General features: G+C 38.7%; 1 protein-coding gene across 6 annotated transcripts in view; it reads right to left on the bottom strand.

Annotated features, from left to right (window-relative positions):
- The window catches only part of LOC307131774 (protein Aster-B-like), a 90675-nt gene extending 74603 nt beyond the window's left edge, over positions 1-16072 (bottom strand). For 3 of the 6 annotated variants that reach the window (XM_079825681.1, XM_079825682.1, XM_079825685.1), the window contains exon 1: positions 15705-15865. In XM_079825681.1, coding sequence (XP_079681807.1) covers positions 15705-15727 — 23 coding nt within the window. In that variant the 5' untranslated portion in view covers positions 15728-15865. Of the gene's footprint in view, positions 1-15704 lie in introns of all 6 variants that reach the window. The other 3 variants (XM_079825684.1, XM_079825686.1, XR_013817226.1) reach the window with 2 other exon arrangements.
- Between the last annotated feature and the right edge of the window lie 3431 nt (positions 16073-19503).

Raw genomic sequence — 19503 nt, 5'->3', positions numbered from 1 at the left:
TAAATAATGATGTGATTTGAAACAGGTGATGTCAACAGGTGATTTTAATTATGATTTGGTACAAAAGAAGCATCCAAGAAAGGTCTAATCCTTTAGGAGCAAAGATGGGCCGAGGATCGCCAGTTTGCCAACAAATATGTGAGCAAATTATTGAAATGTTTAAAAACAATTAGAGCCCGACCGATATATCGGCGGGCCGATATTATCGGCCGATATTAGGCTTTTTCCAAACTATCGGTATCGGCATTTATGATGGCCGATAAATGAATATTTAAAAAAAAAAAAAAAAAAACGGACGAAACACCGCTCAAACACATTGAGTGTTGGCGTTTCATAGTTTGTCCACCAGAGGGCACCCTACAACGTGCCGGCTGGCAACACCACCAGCTGATCCAGCAGAGTCATGCTGAGCTTCAGCGCTGTGAGCGTTGCATTCACAACACAGATCATCCTTGAAGTGCATGTAAGTTGGCAACGAGCCATACATTGCTTGAATTGAATAACAATTAAAAGAACATCCCCATCAGTTCTCTTAACTCAAATAACATGACAATTTGTAACTGCCAAGTCCAGTTTTGCTGTTACATGTAAGCCAAGAGAGCTTGTAATTACGCTAGGTTACAGTTGACTGACTAAGTTTAACTCGGACAATGTGACTGAATAAGATGTATTTCTTTAATAGTCTGACAGTTTGACAGCATGAGACGTATCATCTCTCCCCTGCCCGTTATTTTGAAAAAGTATACATATTTCTAAATTATAACTTATCATAGACGCTAACCACAAAGCTAGCTAATGCCATGGCTATCAGTGGGAGACCGCTAACATTAATGCGCCTTGGAAATCACAACAAACTTATTCTGCCTAAATAAAGTAATGATTACTGTATTTATAACTAGTATATTTGTAGTTCCAGTCCCTGCATTGTAAATCATAAGTTAGGCTCGTGAAGAGTGAACGAAAGTGCGTGACTTCGTTCAGACGCAGCATTAACAAGTCAAATAATGGATTTACTGCATCATCATAAGTAGTAGATTTTAGAAGGCAGGCAGCAAATGATGATTGAAAATGGTTTGTTGTAGCTTGATGGATAGAATTAAAAGAGTGCATGTAAAGGGATAAGCAAGTTGACATTGTAATTATAAGGTGGCTCATATTTATACTGTATATAGTTTATATTTTGCTGTTGTTGTTATTTATCAGAACTTCTAGAACTTAACTGAATATTTTTTTTCCAGTCTTGCTCAAAGTTATATTTATAAAGCTTACCACATCTATTAATACTGGTAACTTTTTTGTTTTTGTTATTGTGTTTTCGTCCAAACGACTTTAAGTTTCATATCTTAAGTTTGTATTTTTATACATTTTATTTATCAGAACTTTAATATATTTTTATGTTCCTCTGTTCTGTTGTGACAATAAAACAAGTTTATTTTTAAACTGCATTATCATGTTATTTTAGAGAGGCTGAGGGATCATGAATAACTACTTATAACTAATGTATAAGGGAAATCTGTTTAAGTGTTTTTTACGCGTTTCTGTTATTTTATTTATTTATTTTTAATATATATCGGCTGATATATCGGAATATCGGATTTTTAAGTGACCAAATATTTGTATCGGTATCGGCCTTAAAAATCCTTTATCGGTCGGGCTCTAAAAACAATGTTCCTCAAAGAAAGCTAGGAAGAGATTTCGATATTTCACATTCAACAGTGCATAACATAATTAAAAGAATCAAGGAATCTGGAGGAATTTCAGTGCGTAAAGGACAAGGGCGCAAGCCTAAGCTGAACAACCATGATCTCCGATCCCTCAGGCGGCACTTCATCAAGAATCGTCATTCATCTATAAGCGATATCACCACATGGGCTCAGGACTATGGCAAACCTTTGTCAAGTACCACAATACGTAGTTACATCCACAAATGCCAGTTAAAACTGTACTGTGCCAAAAGGAAGCCCTATGTTAACAGTGTCCAGAAGCGCCGTCGACTTCTCTGGGCTCGGAGGCATCTGGGATGGACCATCACACAGTGGAAACGTGTACTGTGGTCAGATGAATCAGTATTTCAGGTATTTTTTGGGAGGAATGGACGCCGTGTGCTCTGGACCAAAGAAGAAAAGGATCATCCAGACTGTTACCAGCAACAAGTCCAAAAGCCAGGGTCTGTCATGGTATGGGGTTGTGTCAGTGCCCTTGGCAAAGGTAACTTGCACTTCTGTGAAGGCACCATTAATGCTGAAAAGTACATAGAGATTTTGGAGCATAATATGCTGCCTTCAAGAAGACATCTTTTCCAGGGACGTCTATGCATATTTCAACAAGACAATGCAAAACCACATTCTGCACACATTACAAAGTCCTGGCTGCGGAGGAAGAGGGTACGGGTACTTGACTGGCCTGCCTGCAGTCCCGACCTGTCTCCAATAGAGAATGTGTGGTGCATTTTGAAGCGCAAAATGCGACAACGAAGACACCGTACTGTTGCCCACCTTAAGACTTGTTTACAGGAAGAATGGGACAAAATTACACCTGAAACACTTCATCACTTGGTGTCTTCAGTCCCTAAACGTCTTTTAAGTGTTGTGAAAAGGAATGGCAACATTACAAAGTGGTAAATGCTTTACTGTCCCAACTTTTTTTGAAATGTGTTGCAGGTCTGAATGACAGGAAAGGATGCATATTTACAAATGACATGAAGTTGACCAGACAAAACATGAAATATTTTGTGTTCATATTGTCTGCAATGAAATACAAGTCAAAGTAAATTTAGAAATCACTTCTTTTTTTCTTTTTCCATACTGTCCCAACTTTTTCTGATTTGGGGTTGTAAAACAAGAAACAGTTATTTCAAAATATAATATTTCACAATATTACTCTTTTGATCAAATATGCCTTGCTGAGAGACTTTTTTAAAATGTTTAAAACTATTTTGAACAATATTGTGTTTGTGTGTGTGTGTGTGCTTGTGTGTGTGTACACTGAAAAAAAATGGAAACATAAAACAAATCCTCAACTATTTGAATAAGTAATAGACTCATTTCAGTGAGAGCAATGGCCAAGTGGCTATAAAGATCCAACCATGGAAGTCAACCCACATCATTTTAATTACCTGCCCTTTCTTTAACATCTCATAAAACGAGAGAGAATCATTGCGGGAAGTTCTGAGAAGATAATGTGTGTGTCCATATGTCCAAACAGGGACATGCACAGGACGTTTCAGAAGCCTTGTGCTACTGCCATTTATGAGCAAGGTCACTCGCATGGGATACAATGGATACATCAGCAATGCCAAGAAAAGTGGCCTCCAATGGCAACATCATGCAATCTCATTGGCTGGAGCAAAGGAAGAGTGATCTAACTCAGCACTGATGATGTCACACAATGCAATTCAATTTAATCAAATAGCCAAATGAATGGCACAGAGGAAACCAAATCTATCATTGTGACAACTTGGAACCATTTTAGCTCATTGGAGCTGGCCAACTGGGTTCAGTTACTGGTACAACAGGAAACTAGTTCAGTAATGGTAACAGGTGGAAAATTAACTCTGTTCATTATACTAGAGTGCTGTACAGAACATATATCTATATATATCTATGGTACTCATTGGAAAGCATCTCTACCTTGTGAAAAAGAAGTGTGCTTAATTGTATTGAATATGCACTTGTAGTGTACTTCAAAATCGTCAATATTTATATTTTTTTAAATGCTGTACTTGCAGATAATTGTCACATGTTTTCTGTGTTGGATTATTATAGTAAAGACAGTTTTCTTTGAGTTCCTCGTCTTCATGCACTTCGGTGCAGCCATCGTTGAAAGAATCAGGAACATAAACTGAAGACATACCCCCCCCCCCCCCCCATCTAATTACTCTGCTTTGAGCAGGGGGACGGTCCACTGGAGGACCATACGCGGGACTTTATTGATCTGGCTTGCCTGACTCACTATCCGGACCACTTTTCCGGAGTCTTTTTTTCCACCAGCCTTATCTAGCAATCCAAGGCACGCCTTCCAGTGGATGGTCCAAGGGAAGATTTCGCCACATCTGTGGAGTGGGTGCTGGTGAACGATGGATCAGCATTCACCATCAGCCTTGTGGAGTTCCACATCCCCAGCCCCACTCCGGTTACAGAGCACAGCCAGCCATCACCCCACTGCACCGAGCGAATGCCAGAGCCCACCGTAGGCAGAGAGCATGTTCGAGCCAGAGCCTGAAAGTTGAACAGAGCCAACCATCGCCCTGGATTCCTCAGTTTTCCAGCGTTGCCCAGGCAAGTGGATCCCCCGGCTCTGCCTCCAGCCGCTGATCTTATCACTCCACCTCTATTCGTCGACCTGTTGGCTTCACCTTGGCTCCTCCCTCTGCTCCACCAGATACCATCGTCCTTGCGGCTCCACCAGGCTCCCTCTTCCCGCCGACTGCGCCTTGATTATATATCGTCTCTCCACTCATTCAGCTACCCCTGGCTCCACCTCGGACACTCTTCACTGCAGCTCCGCCTGGGCCTCCAGGACATTCGATGTCACCCGGTCCCATGTGCTATCCGTCTGCACCCAAGGCTCCATCTCCATCGACTTCATCTCCGTCAGTTGTTCCCCGGGTATCGAAAGCCAAAATTCCACCGCCGTGGGCTATCGTTCTGGCTCCTCTTTGGGTCACCGCCTGGCTCCTCCTGCTCCTCCCTGTTTGATCAGTGTTCTGTGTCGTCTTTTTATGGTTTTGAAACTTCCCGTGCTCTGCAATGATTAACTATAACCATATTTCAAAGACAATAGAAGTAATTATGAAATTAAATATAAAGATATACTATAGTCCCACTTCATTGGGTAAAAAAACACTCTTAAGTTCAACTAATTGCATTTAATATAGTTTTAAACTATATATATATATATATATATGTATATATATATATATATATATATTTTTTTTTTAATGTTAAATAACATTCAATTAAGCATCCAAAAACATCACATTCAGTTCACACTCAAGTATATTATTTTAAAGTATATAATTTGCATAATAGTCACTCTTTTAAAAAAATATGTAAAAGGGGGGTGAAACACTCATTTTCAGTCAATCTCATGTCAATCTTGAGTACCTATAGAGTAGTATTGCATACTTCATATCTCTGAGAAGTCTTTAGTTTTATTATATTTATAAAAGAAAGAAATACTGTACAGAGTCTTTCCGAAAAAAGCAGAGCGGCTGGGGGCGTATCGTTCGGGCGGAGCTAAAGAATGAAGAGTGCGCGCAGCTATTGCGTTGAGCTATGCATTTTTACATAGAAAAACAATGGAATCGCATTAGGAAACGCATTCAGCATTAGACGAGCTACAAATCCAGAGTTGAACTGTACCTTGTTTATAAACCATCGTCGCCGAAATTCAGGGAACAAACAAACACTTGCACAACTCTGTTGCTGCTCCGGAAAAACAAACTCCATCCACTGTCCCATTAACGCTGGGTTCTTTGGGAAGCTGTGCAGGGTTGTCTTGCCATGACAACCAAAAACACACTTCTTTGGTGACATTGTTGATTTCGTGAAGTCCTGTGACTGCAGCGCAGCCGGCTGTGCTCTCTCGCTCTAGTCGTGCACGCACCCTTCCGGAAGAAGAGCCCGTACGGCCCGAACAAGGATATTCCGCCCCATCTGACGTCACATATACCTATACTCAAAAAAAACCTTTCCGAAACGTATGAGAAACCGGAAGGAGTATTTTTGGCACAGAAATACTCCATCAAACGTCCAACTTTTTCACTTTTTGTGAAACTTTGTCCATGTTTAGGATGGGAATGCAAGTCTTTAACAGTGTAAAAAGCTCAGTATACACGAAACAGCATTTCACTCCACCTTTAAGATGTACTTGTTTTACAGAAGGGTTTACAATTTTGAACTATGGCAAACCATGTGACCAGCAGTGAGTTACACAACATTATTATGAGTGACGGGGAATCTGAAAATGCTCCTCACAGGTTTAGCAACCCTGCACTGTGATGATAATAGGTAAAACTATAAATATGATGTAGGCTTCTTTCATAAAAACGCTCAATAATATGTGAAGGTGAATGTCTTTTTTTGCATAAGAGTAAGCTATAAAAGCACCCAGAGTCAATGGAAACAGTGACTCATCCTATAAAAACTTGAACAAAAGGCGTAAAAAGCTAATATATTTTAGTCATTTTAATAATGTTTTGCAACCCAATATAAAATGTTATTTTTTATTATTGTTTGGTACATGAAACGGAAAAAATAATAAAAATAATGATCTGTTTGGGCACAAAAAGAAGTATGACACGTTTAAACTTCTGAACCCTATGAATAAACACTCTAATGCTTTTACCAAATGAGTGTGCAATGCTCATTCAAGAGAGACGGCGTATGACAAAACAATGACAAAAGGAGGAAAAGAGTTAAAGAAAATATGAAAGAAAGGAGGTGAAAGAGTAAGCAGCAATGCCAGGCTATTGATATTAGGGCCTGATTCCTGATCAATCACATGACAGTGCTGTAAACAACACAGTGACCTCATTAGTGCTCCAGAAGGCTTGTGTGATCTAACATGTCCCGTGGTGGAAGATTAGGAAGCGTTAGAGCATTTCCTGCCACTTTAATACCCAAAAAAACAACACAAGCATGCAATGGTTCAAAGTTCATAACAGAGTTGAAGGGAAAGGAGGCAAAAATAAATAAAATATGAATCTAGGCCATTTTTGGTGCATTTCTTCTGCAAATACTTAGCTTATTTATAGTTGAACATAACATAATCTGTAAAGGCCCATTAAACATCATCAACATCAAACACACCTGAGCAAGATAATCAAGCTCTACAGGATCACTAGAAAATCACAGGTAGGTGAGTTTGATCATGGTTTGAGCAAGGTATTGGCCCTCCAGGAACAGATTTGAGGAACCCTGGTCCACAACATCACCAAGGCTCGCCCAGGTCGGGGCGCTACAGTGTTTAAAACAAAATTGCATGTGACGCCTAAACCGTTAGGCGTGTGCAAGTGTAGGCAAGTGTCTTATACCATTGGAATCCTTGGCTCAAGCCGGGCAAAATGCATGCCTCGGATTCGATTCTCACAAACTTTTCGGGTATTTTGGATTTTTTGAAAAAGTCCAAGGTTTTTGGCCCGATCGGAACCAAACCAGTGTAGCAAGATTCTCTGGAGTCTGATTGTCAATAATTATCAAAAAAAGGTGAAATTTTGATTAGGGCCACCAAAACATTCAAAGTGGGCGGAGCTAAAATTGCTATAACTAATATTTTCACCAAACTCAGCACACATTATGTAAGAGCTCATTCTGTGGTCGTGTGAAAAAGGGCACGGTGACAGGAAATTTAGTGGTGCTATAACATGGAAAAAAACTTTAAAACGGCTATAACTACGCAACCATAAGTCTGATTGACTTGAAAATTGTGTGCAGTGTCTTTGTCTAAGGTGCCAAGACTGCCTTTGAGAACATTCGCATATCTCAAAAAACGCAATCATCAGCAGCCAATGAAGTTTGAGCAGCTATCAGACAAGGTTAACGGAGGCCAATCGGAACAAAACTTGCTGGGCCTGTTTGACTCGCAGCCCTAAAGGCCTGTGAGAAATTCAAGAGAAATCGACCACCAGGGGGCGCCTTCATGCTTATATTTCAATTGTTTGCAGACGCCCACTACTCTCTAGGTCAATAATTATCAAAAAAATATTGAACTTTGGCCTTTGGATAGCTATAGGTCATTTAGAAAATAGGTGTGACCAAGCCAATCATGCCTCAACCAAAACTCACAACTTCACAGGTGAGGTGAGGTGCTTTAAACTGTTACAAATGTGAAAAAAGTACAAATTGTGAATCAGCATTTCTTCTGTAATTAATCATGATTAATCGCAATAAACAAAAATTTAGTTTTTAATATTTTTATATTGTAATAATTTTAGTCACTCTCCAAATTAATGAAGAAACAATTTAAAGACAGCATATTTAAATATGTGTTATAATGGCATCTTTTTATGAATGAAGGCCAGTATCACTGATACTAATGTGTCTATGAAACATCAATGACATTACATTACAGTATAACTGAAAGATACCAATTTCAACATTTATTAGGCTTTAAATAACAACTTTTAATTTAATTGAACTTAAAACAATCTTTACATAAACCCATTATAATAAATGTTATAATTACCTGTGGCCTTCCCTGTTAGACATATACATAAATTGAATAAAGTTATCAACACCTTTCTTAACTGCATAAATAATAAATGAAATATAGATTAATCATTATTAAAGCTGCAATTTATTCTGTTCCCTTTGTTTTTTGATGAACATTAATGACAGACATCATCAGTGCTCCTGTACCTTTAAGATCGGATTATATTGTTTAAAAGCATTTACATGAAAAATAAATATAAAAACGGATGCTGCATTAATTGCGTTAAATATTTTTAATGTGTTAAACTGAAAATAGTCCAGCACTATAAAAAAGCTTTAAAAACCATTATTTCCATAGTAAACTGCCTGCATTGGCTATACATGGTCTTTTCCAAATAGTTGTTCATTCTGAACAACTTTGCCTCAAGAATCACCGCTGTCAATCAAATCATTGATTACATATCTGAGATTTTGTAAAACAAACTACTTTTGTGAACTAGTCCTAGGTTTTTCGCTGTTCTTAATATTTAATTACGCATGTGCTTAAAGTCCTTTAAACGCTTTAACCCTGATAAATGTTTGCAGCTATATTTTATTAATTAATTAATTATATATATATATATATATATATATATATATATATATATATATATATATATATATATATATATATATATATATATATATATATATATATATATATATATATATATATATATATTTATTTTTATTTATTTTGTAATAATCAAATGCATTAACTACTGTAAATATTATATATTATATAGGCTATTTTTTATTTTATATAAATTTTAGATTATGTTTGGCATTTTTGCAACCCTGTTGAAATTTGGGACATATGATTTTGTTATTTTATAGCACAAAAAAACCCCGTTAAAATTAAATAATCAAAAAGTTTAAACATTATTTGACTCTTTTTCCCGACAGCGTTTTTCTTTTTTTTTAATTGCCAGCTACCGCCAGCATTTTTGATCATTTTCACAAAACTCCCATGACCCCCAGAATATTTTGTTGTCTGAATATCAAAAGAAAGAACAGAGCTAGAATAAAAAAAAATGCATTCATGCATTATTTTTTACCAAAACTTGAACGTGGGTTATTTTCATAAAAATGTTTTGCCTTTGTTTTGATCTGGAGATACTGTACTCTTTCAGAAGATGTGTAGTAGCGCCCCCTACAGTAGAACAGTGGAAACAAGGATTGCCGGAAAATTCCAGCAATGGCAGGGAAAGAGTTCATTTTAAAGGATTAAATTAATTAAAAACTATGCCAGCATGGATAACAAGGTTGCAAAAACAGTGATAAAGTATCACTGTAGTAGCCTAGATAAAGTAGTAGAACTAAAGTATAGTTTAAAATCATGTTTATGCATTTACATGAAGTCAATTATTCTGATTGAATCCCTGTCAATCAGTCTATAATAATGACTGAGCACACAGAGCGGAGTTTGTGTCAGAATATATCCTAACTCCATGGTGTGCTGCCCTATTTAAGAGCATGACTGAGCTGTCATTTAACCAGGAAGAATAGGGAAGAGAGCAAGAGCATCCCTAGGGAAATCAGAGTGATAAAAAAGTCTTCCAGTGCAGGTGACAGAGAGAGAACAAGAAAGAGAGTAATCACGCTGCTTCAGTCAGAATCACAAATCTGTGTTGTGTCCTAAAGAGCTAGAGATCTTCGGACAGAACACAACACAACCCAATAAACCTCACAGATTAGTTTCAGTTCATCATCAATTAGAAGGAGATCCAGGCGCGCCGGAGAAAACACAGAAGATGCCCTATTTATTCCACAAGGAGCTCTGGAGTAGTGTTGCACGATATACCGGTACTAGAAAAGTATCGCGATGACCTGCTATTAAAGGGTAACTTCCGTGATTTAGCATTAAGCTTTGTATTTAAACTGGGTCATTTATGCAGTAGAAATGTGAAATGATCTTTGAATTTGGTGCCTTCTAGACTGAGAAAAGACAGAAAATTTATTTTTGTCTCATGTGGATGAAAGACAACAACTTCCAGAATGCACTTCGCTGCCCTACGAGGCCACTCCGTACACCGTCGTTTTGATCTTCATAATAATACAATAATTTTGTTCAGTTAGAGAATAAACACTACAATTAAAAACTGAACGTGTCTTTTCAATAAAGTGTGAGTGAGCTGAACGAAAGTCACGGCACAAACCCAGCAGTGTCAGATTTCAATCATCACGATAGAAGAGCTGAGCAGAGCTGAGGTAAGCGCCAGTCTGGCACGTTTTCAGATCGCATATGGAAGCTTAACTATCACAGGAAAAGTTGAAACACTCACTTTACTCTGCACCGCGCTCCGTTATGATTGTCCATGCGGCCGTCTGTGTCTTACATGCTGTGCGTGAGATCTCTCCCCTGTGGGCGGGTTGATAACATGCGGAACAGCTCCATCTAGTGGCTGTAGTCTTTAGCCTCTGGCCAAAAAATCCTCTGATGACGCAAAATGACGATATTTGCGTCATCGGAGGAATTTTCCCAAAAATAAAATGCATAATTCTCTCGCCTCAGGGGGATATGACGGGGCAAAGTACCATAATTTGACGCAAAATGACGATATTTGCGTCATTGGAGGAATTTTTCCAGTCTCAGGGGGATATGGGGGGGGAAAGTACCATAATTTGACGCAAAATGACGATATTTGCGTCATCGGAGGAATTTTTCCAGAAATAAAATGCATAATTATCTCGTCTCAGGGGGATATGAGGGGGCAAAGTACCATAATTTGACGCAAAATGACGATATTTGCGTCATCGGAGGAATTTTTCCAGAAATAAAATGCATAATTCTCTCGTCTCAGGGGGACATGAGGGGGCAAAGTACCATAATTTGAATATACTACCGGGCTTCTACTGATACAAAGCCTAATGCTAAATCACTGAAGTTACCCTTTAAAAATGGTATGATATGAAATTGTATTAGCACCGGTACTTTAAGAATGACAGCACTCTAATAAGAGCAGTATGTCCATATGTGACTAGGGTTAGCTACCGTTCACATTTTAACTGGTACCGGTACCCTTTTTCGGTACTTTAGGGATACATCAATAACTGTAAAGAAACTGTAAGTCCTTTATATAAGTGTTATTGACATTATGCCAGAGCTGCCTTGGTCTGTGATGTTTGTTTACTGTAATTTTACCAGTAAATTGTAGGCTACTACTTAATTAATTGAATTCATAAAAACAACCTTATTATTATTATTATTATTATTATTATTATTATTATTATTATTATTATTTTTAATTCAATTTCTATGAAAAGATTTCCCACAGATTCTGTGTTGTGTATTTTCTGGTAATCAAATGAAGCCATAAAACATTAATGTATCTTATATTATATTATCTTATATATTAGTGTTAGTATTATTATTACACTGAGAGGTATCGAAATTCTACTGTACAACATTAATAGCTATATTTGTCAAGTTAAACCAAACTTTTATTTTGACGGGTTGCCATGAAGACCTTTGAGTTTCTGTGCGTTTATGTTATGACGGTAGTTTTTGTCAATTGAAACGGTAAAATGCTCATGAAGTGACTCAGAGCAGCTCTGGAGAGATGATGGTCATGCATTCATGTCCTCGTATGAGACCGTCACGCGTGATTCTGTGTGTATGGTGTGTGTGTGTGTGTGTGAGAGGTAAATTAAACCACCCCTCTGCTCCATTCATTCACACAGAGACACGCATGACACGCAGGATTCGTATTTAAATAGTCTTTTTGTCCGAATCACCAGATACGTTCTGAGGTACCGAAATTAGTCACCGATTTATTTAATGTGAATCGGTACTCGGTAGTACCCATAGACTGAAAAAAAATATAGACGTAGTGTCCATGATGTCAAAGCAGTTTTGAAGCGTAAAGTAGGGTCGAGCTGGCCGTTGCCATCTTGTCAGCATGTCATCGCACGTCACTCCCGGATAATAGAAAATGGGCAAAGAGGCGGGATCTGGGCGGAGCTGAGGTGACGTGATGACTGACAGACAGCAGATAAATGGCTATCCACCTGTCACACAAAGTGGCCACGCCCTTAATTATGCAGAACTTTAAGGCTTTAAATAATGTAAATGGATGAGTTATAAAAAAAATCACCCCCCTCACAGTTGTCATGAAGGGCAAAATTAGCCGTAGAGACCAAAACCACAATTTGTATCAGGCTGTAAACATGTTTTAATCTGCTGTAAACTTGGGCATTTTAACATGGAGCTCAATGACTTTCTGCTCCCTTCTGGAGCATGTCGAGGAGTTGCAGTTTAAGTCACTTCCGTATTGGCTTCAAGAGAAAATGCGGGAGGTTGCCACTTGGTAGGACCAAAGTAATTTGGTCGGTGCCCTTAAAAGTACAGAGTTCGGTACACAACCCTATGTGTGACAGCAGGAGTCAGGACGTGTGTGCAGAGCTCTGCCTCCACCGTTCACTAAACAATGGAAGCAGAACAGTCAAAAATACTGTAAAATAGACCTACTGTAGACAACACTACTCTGGAGCTGACAAATGTTCAAGTTTTCCTATAAATTAGCTTAAGATCCGTTTCCCGTTCCTGTGTGAACGAGCAGCACATGCAGGTGCTCCGGTTAAATCTGACAGCTCCACTTCAAAAATCAGCCTTCCGTCTCAGAGGACTCATATAAAAAGCACACTCTCACACACCTGACACACTTCTAACCCGCTGGACGGATGTTAATCAAGGTAACCCTGCAACCCTGTGTAAACTGAGCTGGAGTCAAAGCCTTGAAGCAGTGACAGAGTTTAGGGATGTGAGTGTTTTACTGCTCAGAGGTTGATCGTTCACAGCTCAGGAGAGGAAATGGGAGTCGAATGTTCTCAAAATCACGCAAGAGACACCGAACTAAATGCGACAGCTGTTGAGTAAGAGTATTAAGCTGTAAGATTAATGTGGATATCATATTTCAAAGCAACAGTCCACAAGAGGCCGTCAGTTAGAGTGATTTTGTTATGGATAAAGTGAGTTTTTGGCATGTAAAATGTATTAACTTTTTGTTAATGAAATAAGCATATTATTATACAATCTAATTTCATACACAATTATACAACAAAATAATTGTATATATTTATTAGACAAAGTACACAGTTACATTTATCATTTGGAATGCATATTTTATTAGTTAATATACACTTACATAATAATAATTATCCTTATCCTTGTATTAAATATTTTAATACATTATTAATAATAATAAATATCTGCTTTTTATAATAAATCTAACAAATATAACACACATTGTAGATAGTTAAATGTATTATTATTATTATTATTAATAATAATAATAAATACATTTCTTATAAGGTGTTTTTAACAAATTATTAACGGTGTAACAATACACCTATGCCACGGTTCGGTTCATGTCACTGTTTTGGTGCCACGGTTCGGTTCGGTTCTGTTTGCTGTGGGTCAGGGATCATGGCGGGCACCAGCAATAATAAGATTCACTTTTAACTTAATAATAACAACAGCAATAATTTAACTTTATACATTGGCTTCACGTTTTCTTTAGAGCAGTTAGCATTAGTAAACTCAAATAAATGAAATAAATGTCTGCACTGTAGACTAGTCAGAAACAATCAACTCATTTTACCAGTTACCATAATGTAAAATAAAAAGCACATTTATTTAATAAAAATTGATGACACACACAAGTAATGTCCCACTGTAGCGAACATAAATTGTATGAATATGACTAATATTGATGAATAAATAGGCCTATAAGGTAAAGATATTAAATAGCAGTTTTTGTTAATACTATAAAGTAGCCACCACACTAATTTAAGAATGAACAAAATAACATAAAGTAAAAATAAAGTGGCATTTTGTGGTTATGGAAACAACAGTTACCATGGCGAATACATAATACATCATGAACTGTTAATGAAATATGAAAACTGCTCCTTATAAACAGAATGCACATCATAACTGCATGCAAATCCTTCCCAGCTCACACACGTCGAACCAGTTACGTGATTTATTAGTACTTTACTTTTCTTTCATGAATTACATATTGACATCGCAACGTTGCATGCTTTCTTACGCTTATTATATACGGCGTGATAGGGCACGCGCGTGTAAATAAAGAGTGTGCGCTACGAGTGCAGTAAAATGGCTGACAGGACAGGAAAGCGGTTTTCTGAGGTGAGAGAGATTTTTTATTTTGTAACAAGCTACGAAAATGACGATGTTGCTGGGACTCCAAGGTAGCATTTTGTCCTTCCACTATGCAGCTTGAGCGTTCACCCAAGTCACGTGACATGCACTTGGAAGACAAAAGTTAGTGTATTCTTAGTAAATAATATTATTATAATAATATTTAGTAAAAAATACAGCTCTTATTAGTTGTTAAAAGTGTACTAATTAATCTAATGTCAAGGAAGAAAACAATTAATTTGTGGCATAAGGTGAAGTGAGAGCTGGGCCGGGGCAGAAAGGGGCGGGGCACTTTGGGTTCGACACGTGGGTGGTGTATAGCGGTTTTTCGGTTTGGTTTGAATACCGTCACACCCCTACAAATAATACTAATAATAACCACCGGGCAAGCAACATTTGTCTAACTGTAAGATGTTTACGGTTGCATGCAACATCACAAATATCTACATTTCACAATGGTTTCAACTATAGCTCATTAAATCCAAATTATAAAATCAGAGGATGAACAAATAGTAATCTTAATTTTTAATGAAACGTGTAAGAAATGTTGGAGATGATATTGCAATTCACGACTTCTGATTGCAGACTTTGGTAAACAGCGTGAGAAATAGTTAGGAGGAGGCTAGGTTGTTTTTCTCCGAATAAAACTCTGATGTTTGTGCCAACATTTGTTCTCCGTTTAATCTGATTAAATCCAAAAAGTAATCAAATAAGGAGTTTTACAACAGCTAATCTGGACTTGAGAAATGTTTGTGATGAAATTGTAATGCATGATTCATTTTTTTTCTCAGGATTTCTCTATTTGCTCTCCGTTCAGTATCAATGCTGAGAATCTGATAATCTTGATATCATTTCTTATGGGACCAAGAGGGGGGAAAGAAAACAAAAGAGAATGAGCAAAAGAGAGGACAACTGGGAAAAGGACAGCCAGCAATGCGAGAGGAAGCTGGCTGCACGTTGCCGCTCGTTTCTCCTCAGCGCTTCACGCTGTGATTTGTGGCTAAAAATATCCGGCACATGACTGAGTCGCATTCACAAACACATGCACAGGACGGGAGGGGAGGGGGGAGAGAGACAGACGCAGAGAGGGAGTTTAGGAACAGGGGCACAGGTGCATAAAAGAACAAAAGATGGGGGAAAAAGGGAAGGGAGTTTGGAGGAGCAGCGGAAGAATATAAAAAAGGAGGGCGGCACTGCAGTTGGCCGGATGCCACGGCACGTGACGGCCGCCACAGAGAGACGCAAGGAGACTTTACAAAATATCCAGCCCAGACGCACCGAGGCACAAAGCATCTCCAGTGTTCCTCGGTTAGAAAACACCCTAGTTTTGGAGAAATCGTGCTTACCAGGCGAGTTTGAAGCCTCTCATTGGTGCGGTGCTGAGAGCGTGTTGGGTACGGCGTCAGGTGGCTGCGGCCGGCGAGGCTGCATGATGCTGATGAGCAGCCGCTGAGGAGAGAGCGTGTCCCGCTGTGCCGTCCCATTCAGAGAGATGATGGTCTACGTACTCACCTGAACTAACTCTAATGCTAACGGGATGTCCAACCATCCAGACGGTCCCATATAAAGCAGCAGGACCGATCCTATCGCGGTCGCCAAACCTGTGCAGAAATAAACTCGCACGGTGTCTTGAAGTTGCGGTGCATGTGTGTGTGTATAAGCTCACTCGTGTGCTCTGTCTCTCTCTCTCTCTCTCTCTCTCTCTGTCTCTTCCCCTCTCTCATCCCCCGCCGCAGTTAAAAGCTGCAGTCGCTGAGCTGAGCGTGTTACTGAGCATGCTCATCGCAGCCTTTCCTCTCCCTCCCTCGCTGGCTCTGGTTTTCTCAGACGTACGCGGTTGTTTGGTTAGCTGTGACTGTCCCCTCTGGCGAGTGGAGGTCAGATGAGGTGGGTTTGTGTCGTTCACTGGGGTGTCTTCAGCGTGGGAGATTATGAAGACCTGTTGCCCTCCCGTCAGCCACAGTTAAGTCTCGAATAGTGGCTGGGATACTAATCTGCTAATGCACACATATATGGCTTTGTTCCAAATGCTAGCAAGCTGCCTTGCGTTCTGCTGCCTTCTAAGGCAACATTTACATCAATCAGGATACATTGGAAAATGCATCTTTTTCTCTATGGTTTCCACATTGAGATGCAATTTTTTGTTGTTGAGAAAACTAAGCTTTTTGAAGATGCTCTCCCAAGTGGATGAATTTGAAAATGCTCTTTTCGCATTGTACACTCTTAAAAATAATGGTTCCAGTGGAAACACAGCTGGAACCATTCTTTACCATTCTAAGAACCGTTCGGCCCAGCGGTGGAAAAGCAGCTATTGATGCCAATAAAGAAAATGAATTTGAAAACAATGACCATTTTTAGTCATGTGATGCATATTGTACCAATAAACATCTATGTTTATACTGTTATATACTACTTGTTATTCACGTTCATGTTTATGCTAAATGTTACTTTGTACAATCTTCATATTCAGACTGATCTCATGAAATAGCGTATGTATGACACGCCAATTCGCTATGCCATTTTGGCGTGCTATCAAGACGCATAATCGCTTTTTTGCGTGTTTATCAACGCCGTTTCATTCTATCCCCCTACACTGCCCCTACCCCTAAACCTACCCATCACACACACAACACGCACACATACACACACACTGCCCCTAAACCTACCCATCACACACACACACGCACACATACACACACACTGCCCCTGCCCCTAAACCTACCCATCACAAGAAACATTCTGCATTTTTACATTTTCAAAAAAAGCATAATTTTTATGTTTATAAATCCATTTACATTCACGCGGAATCACACAGCGTAGACATACACGCGGAATCATACGTCGTACACATACACGCGGAATCACACGGCGTACACATACACGCGGAATCACACGGCGTAGACATACACGCGGAATCACACGGCGTACACATACACGCGGAATCACACGGCGTACACATACACGCGGAATCACACGGCGTACACATACACGCGGAATCACACGGCGTACACATACACGCGGATAGCTCAAAATGCACACAGATAACACGCCGTTTAGCTTTAGAAAGTGGCGTGTATGTTTACGCAAAGTCATGATGTCATGTTGTCATATTAGATTCCTGCAAAGATTATGTAAATGTACTTGCAATTATGAGAAACTTTTGGAAAATGCTTGTGTTGCCAGAGAGCATTTTGAATCAAACAATTTTTGTGCTGCAGTTTAAACGAGTAGAGTGTTTGTCGTTTGATGTTTCTCATAAGCAACAGAAATGTCAGTGCGTAATCAAAGAGAGCTGGGCAACTTTGTTAGCCTGGTCCTACCAGACTCTCGTACATTTCATTGGCCACTCTCCATTGACAAGCGTTTACTTCCTTGAAGGCGGGTACTCTGTTCAAGTTTAAAACTATTGGATCTGCCCAGAGCCACTCTGGATCTGGATCTGCCATAACTAATCGCCAACGTTTTGCCGTGACGCATGTCATCTCAAACTAGCGCACAACATCAACGTCATCGTTCTCAGCCACTCCCTCTGTTCGCTGATCGGACCGGTTTAAACCAGAGAATATACCGCTATCCCAGACGGAGTACTGAAGGAAAATGAAAATTGAGCGGAAGTATGTAGGAGGGCGGAGCCAGGCTACAACTTTGTAGTTGTAATGAAAAAAAGTTCCCAAAACGTGACCATTTTGTAGGACTGGGTAAAAAATATATACATTTCTCGATTTTAATTGATTCTCATTTTTTACGAAACAATATTGAATCTTAAATCCCAAGAATCGTTTAGGTTAATCATCCTGTTTTCATGAACAGGACATTGTAGCACTCCTCCTATTCAATAAATCGCAGTAATATTTGTGGTTCGTTACTATTCATATGAAACAAATGATCAGATTTCAAATTACGCCCATTTTATCACGACATTCAAAAACATAAATAATGTTTTGGCGCTGTGGCGTGAGATCGCTCTGGCGCAGCTCAGCTCAAGAGAAGCGGCATGTGAACTGATCTTCTCTTCCGCCATAATACCAGTTAAAGTGCCAAATAAACATGAATGAGCATCTGAAAGAGTGTTAAAAGATACAGTACAACTTACTGAAATCTGTATCATGTCTCATGGAATTGCTCAATCAGTGTTTCAACCGCGGAAAGACGTCAATAAAACAGCTTGTAAACAATGTCACATTTACCTCAGAAAAATCATATTCAGTGTCCATAAACTCGTTAGTCAGCTAGAAAAATGTACTCTAGAGAGGAGCATTTTGCTAAATATATGCACCATATAACCTATTCATTATATTTTTTTATGTTCTTCAATATTTAATGCATGTTTGAAAAAATCTTTTATGAGAGCCACCATCTAAAGGTCTGTAGAAATATTTCATATAACTATTATTATAAAAATCTTTGTGTAATGTAAGTATTTGTATACAAATCAGTATTTTTTTTTACCTTCACTATTATAGTGAGCTACAAGTGACTCCCATATAGTTTACAGCATTATGATTTGTTTCCCTTGAGAAAATTTGCCACGTACCTGATATATATATATATCCAAAATTGAATCGAATCTAATCGGAATCAAATCGAATTGCAAGCTTGTGAATCGGAATCGAATTGAATTGTGAAATCTGTGTCAATACCCAGCCCTTTTTTTTAGGGTGTGTTCACACTTGTAGTTCGGTTGTCTTGGTTCAGAAAATTATACATTTACTCCTGATTCGCTTAGCGTTCACACTGTCATTTTTAACACTGGACCTTGAGATAAAAAGCAAAAATAAAACTCTGCTTGACGTATATTTTGTGATGGAACTTACTTAAACATGTGTTTCTATGTGTAAAGGAGTCAAAACAGAAGCAAGGACGTCTGTCCTGAACTGTGAGGGCCAACATCGCTCCTATGTCGAGTAAAAACAGGTGCACTGTTGCCAAAACATTTTCAGGGGAAGTTGCTAAAGGCAGATCGAGTTGTTGCTAAAAGTTGCTAAATGACGTTGTGACTTCATTGCGCTATGACGTCATTACGTAATCGCAAGGCAAAACTACGCCACTATGTAACGCGTAGATATTATTTGAAATGCTGATTTAGATTTGTTTGTAAAATAAATTAAAGCAATGTGTTAGTTAATATGTACGGATCGAGCCCTA

Source organism: Gobio gobio, assembly GCF_949357685.1.
Source record: "Gobio gobio genome assembly, chromosome: 9".
Taxonomy (NCBI): domain Eukaryota; kingdom Metazoa; phylum Chordata; class Actinopteri; order Cypriniformes; family Gobionidae; genus Gobio; species Gobio gobio.
This window is presented reverse-complemented; position numbering and strand designations above follow the sequence as displayed.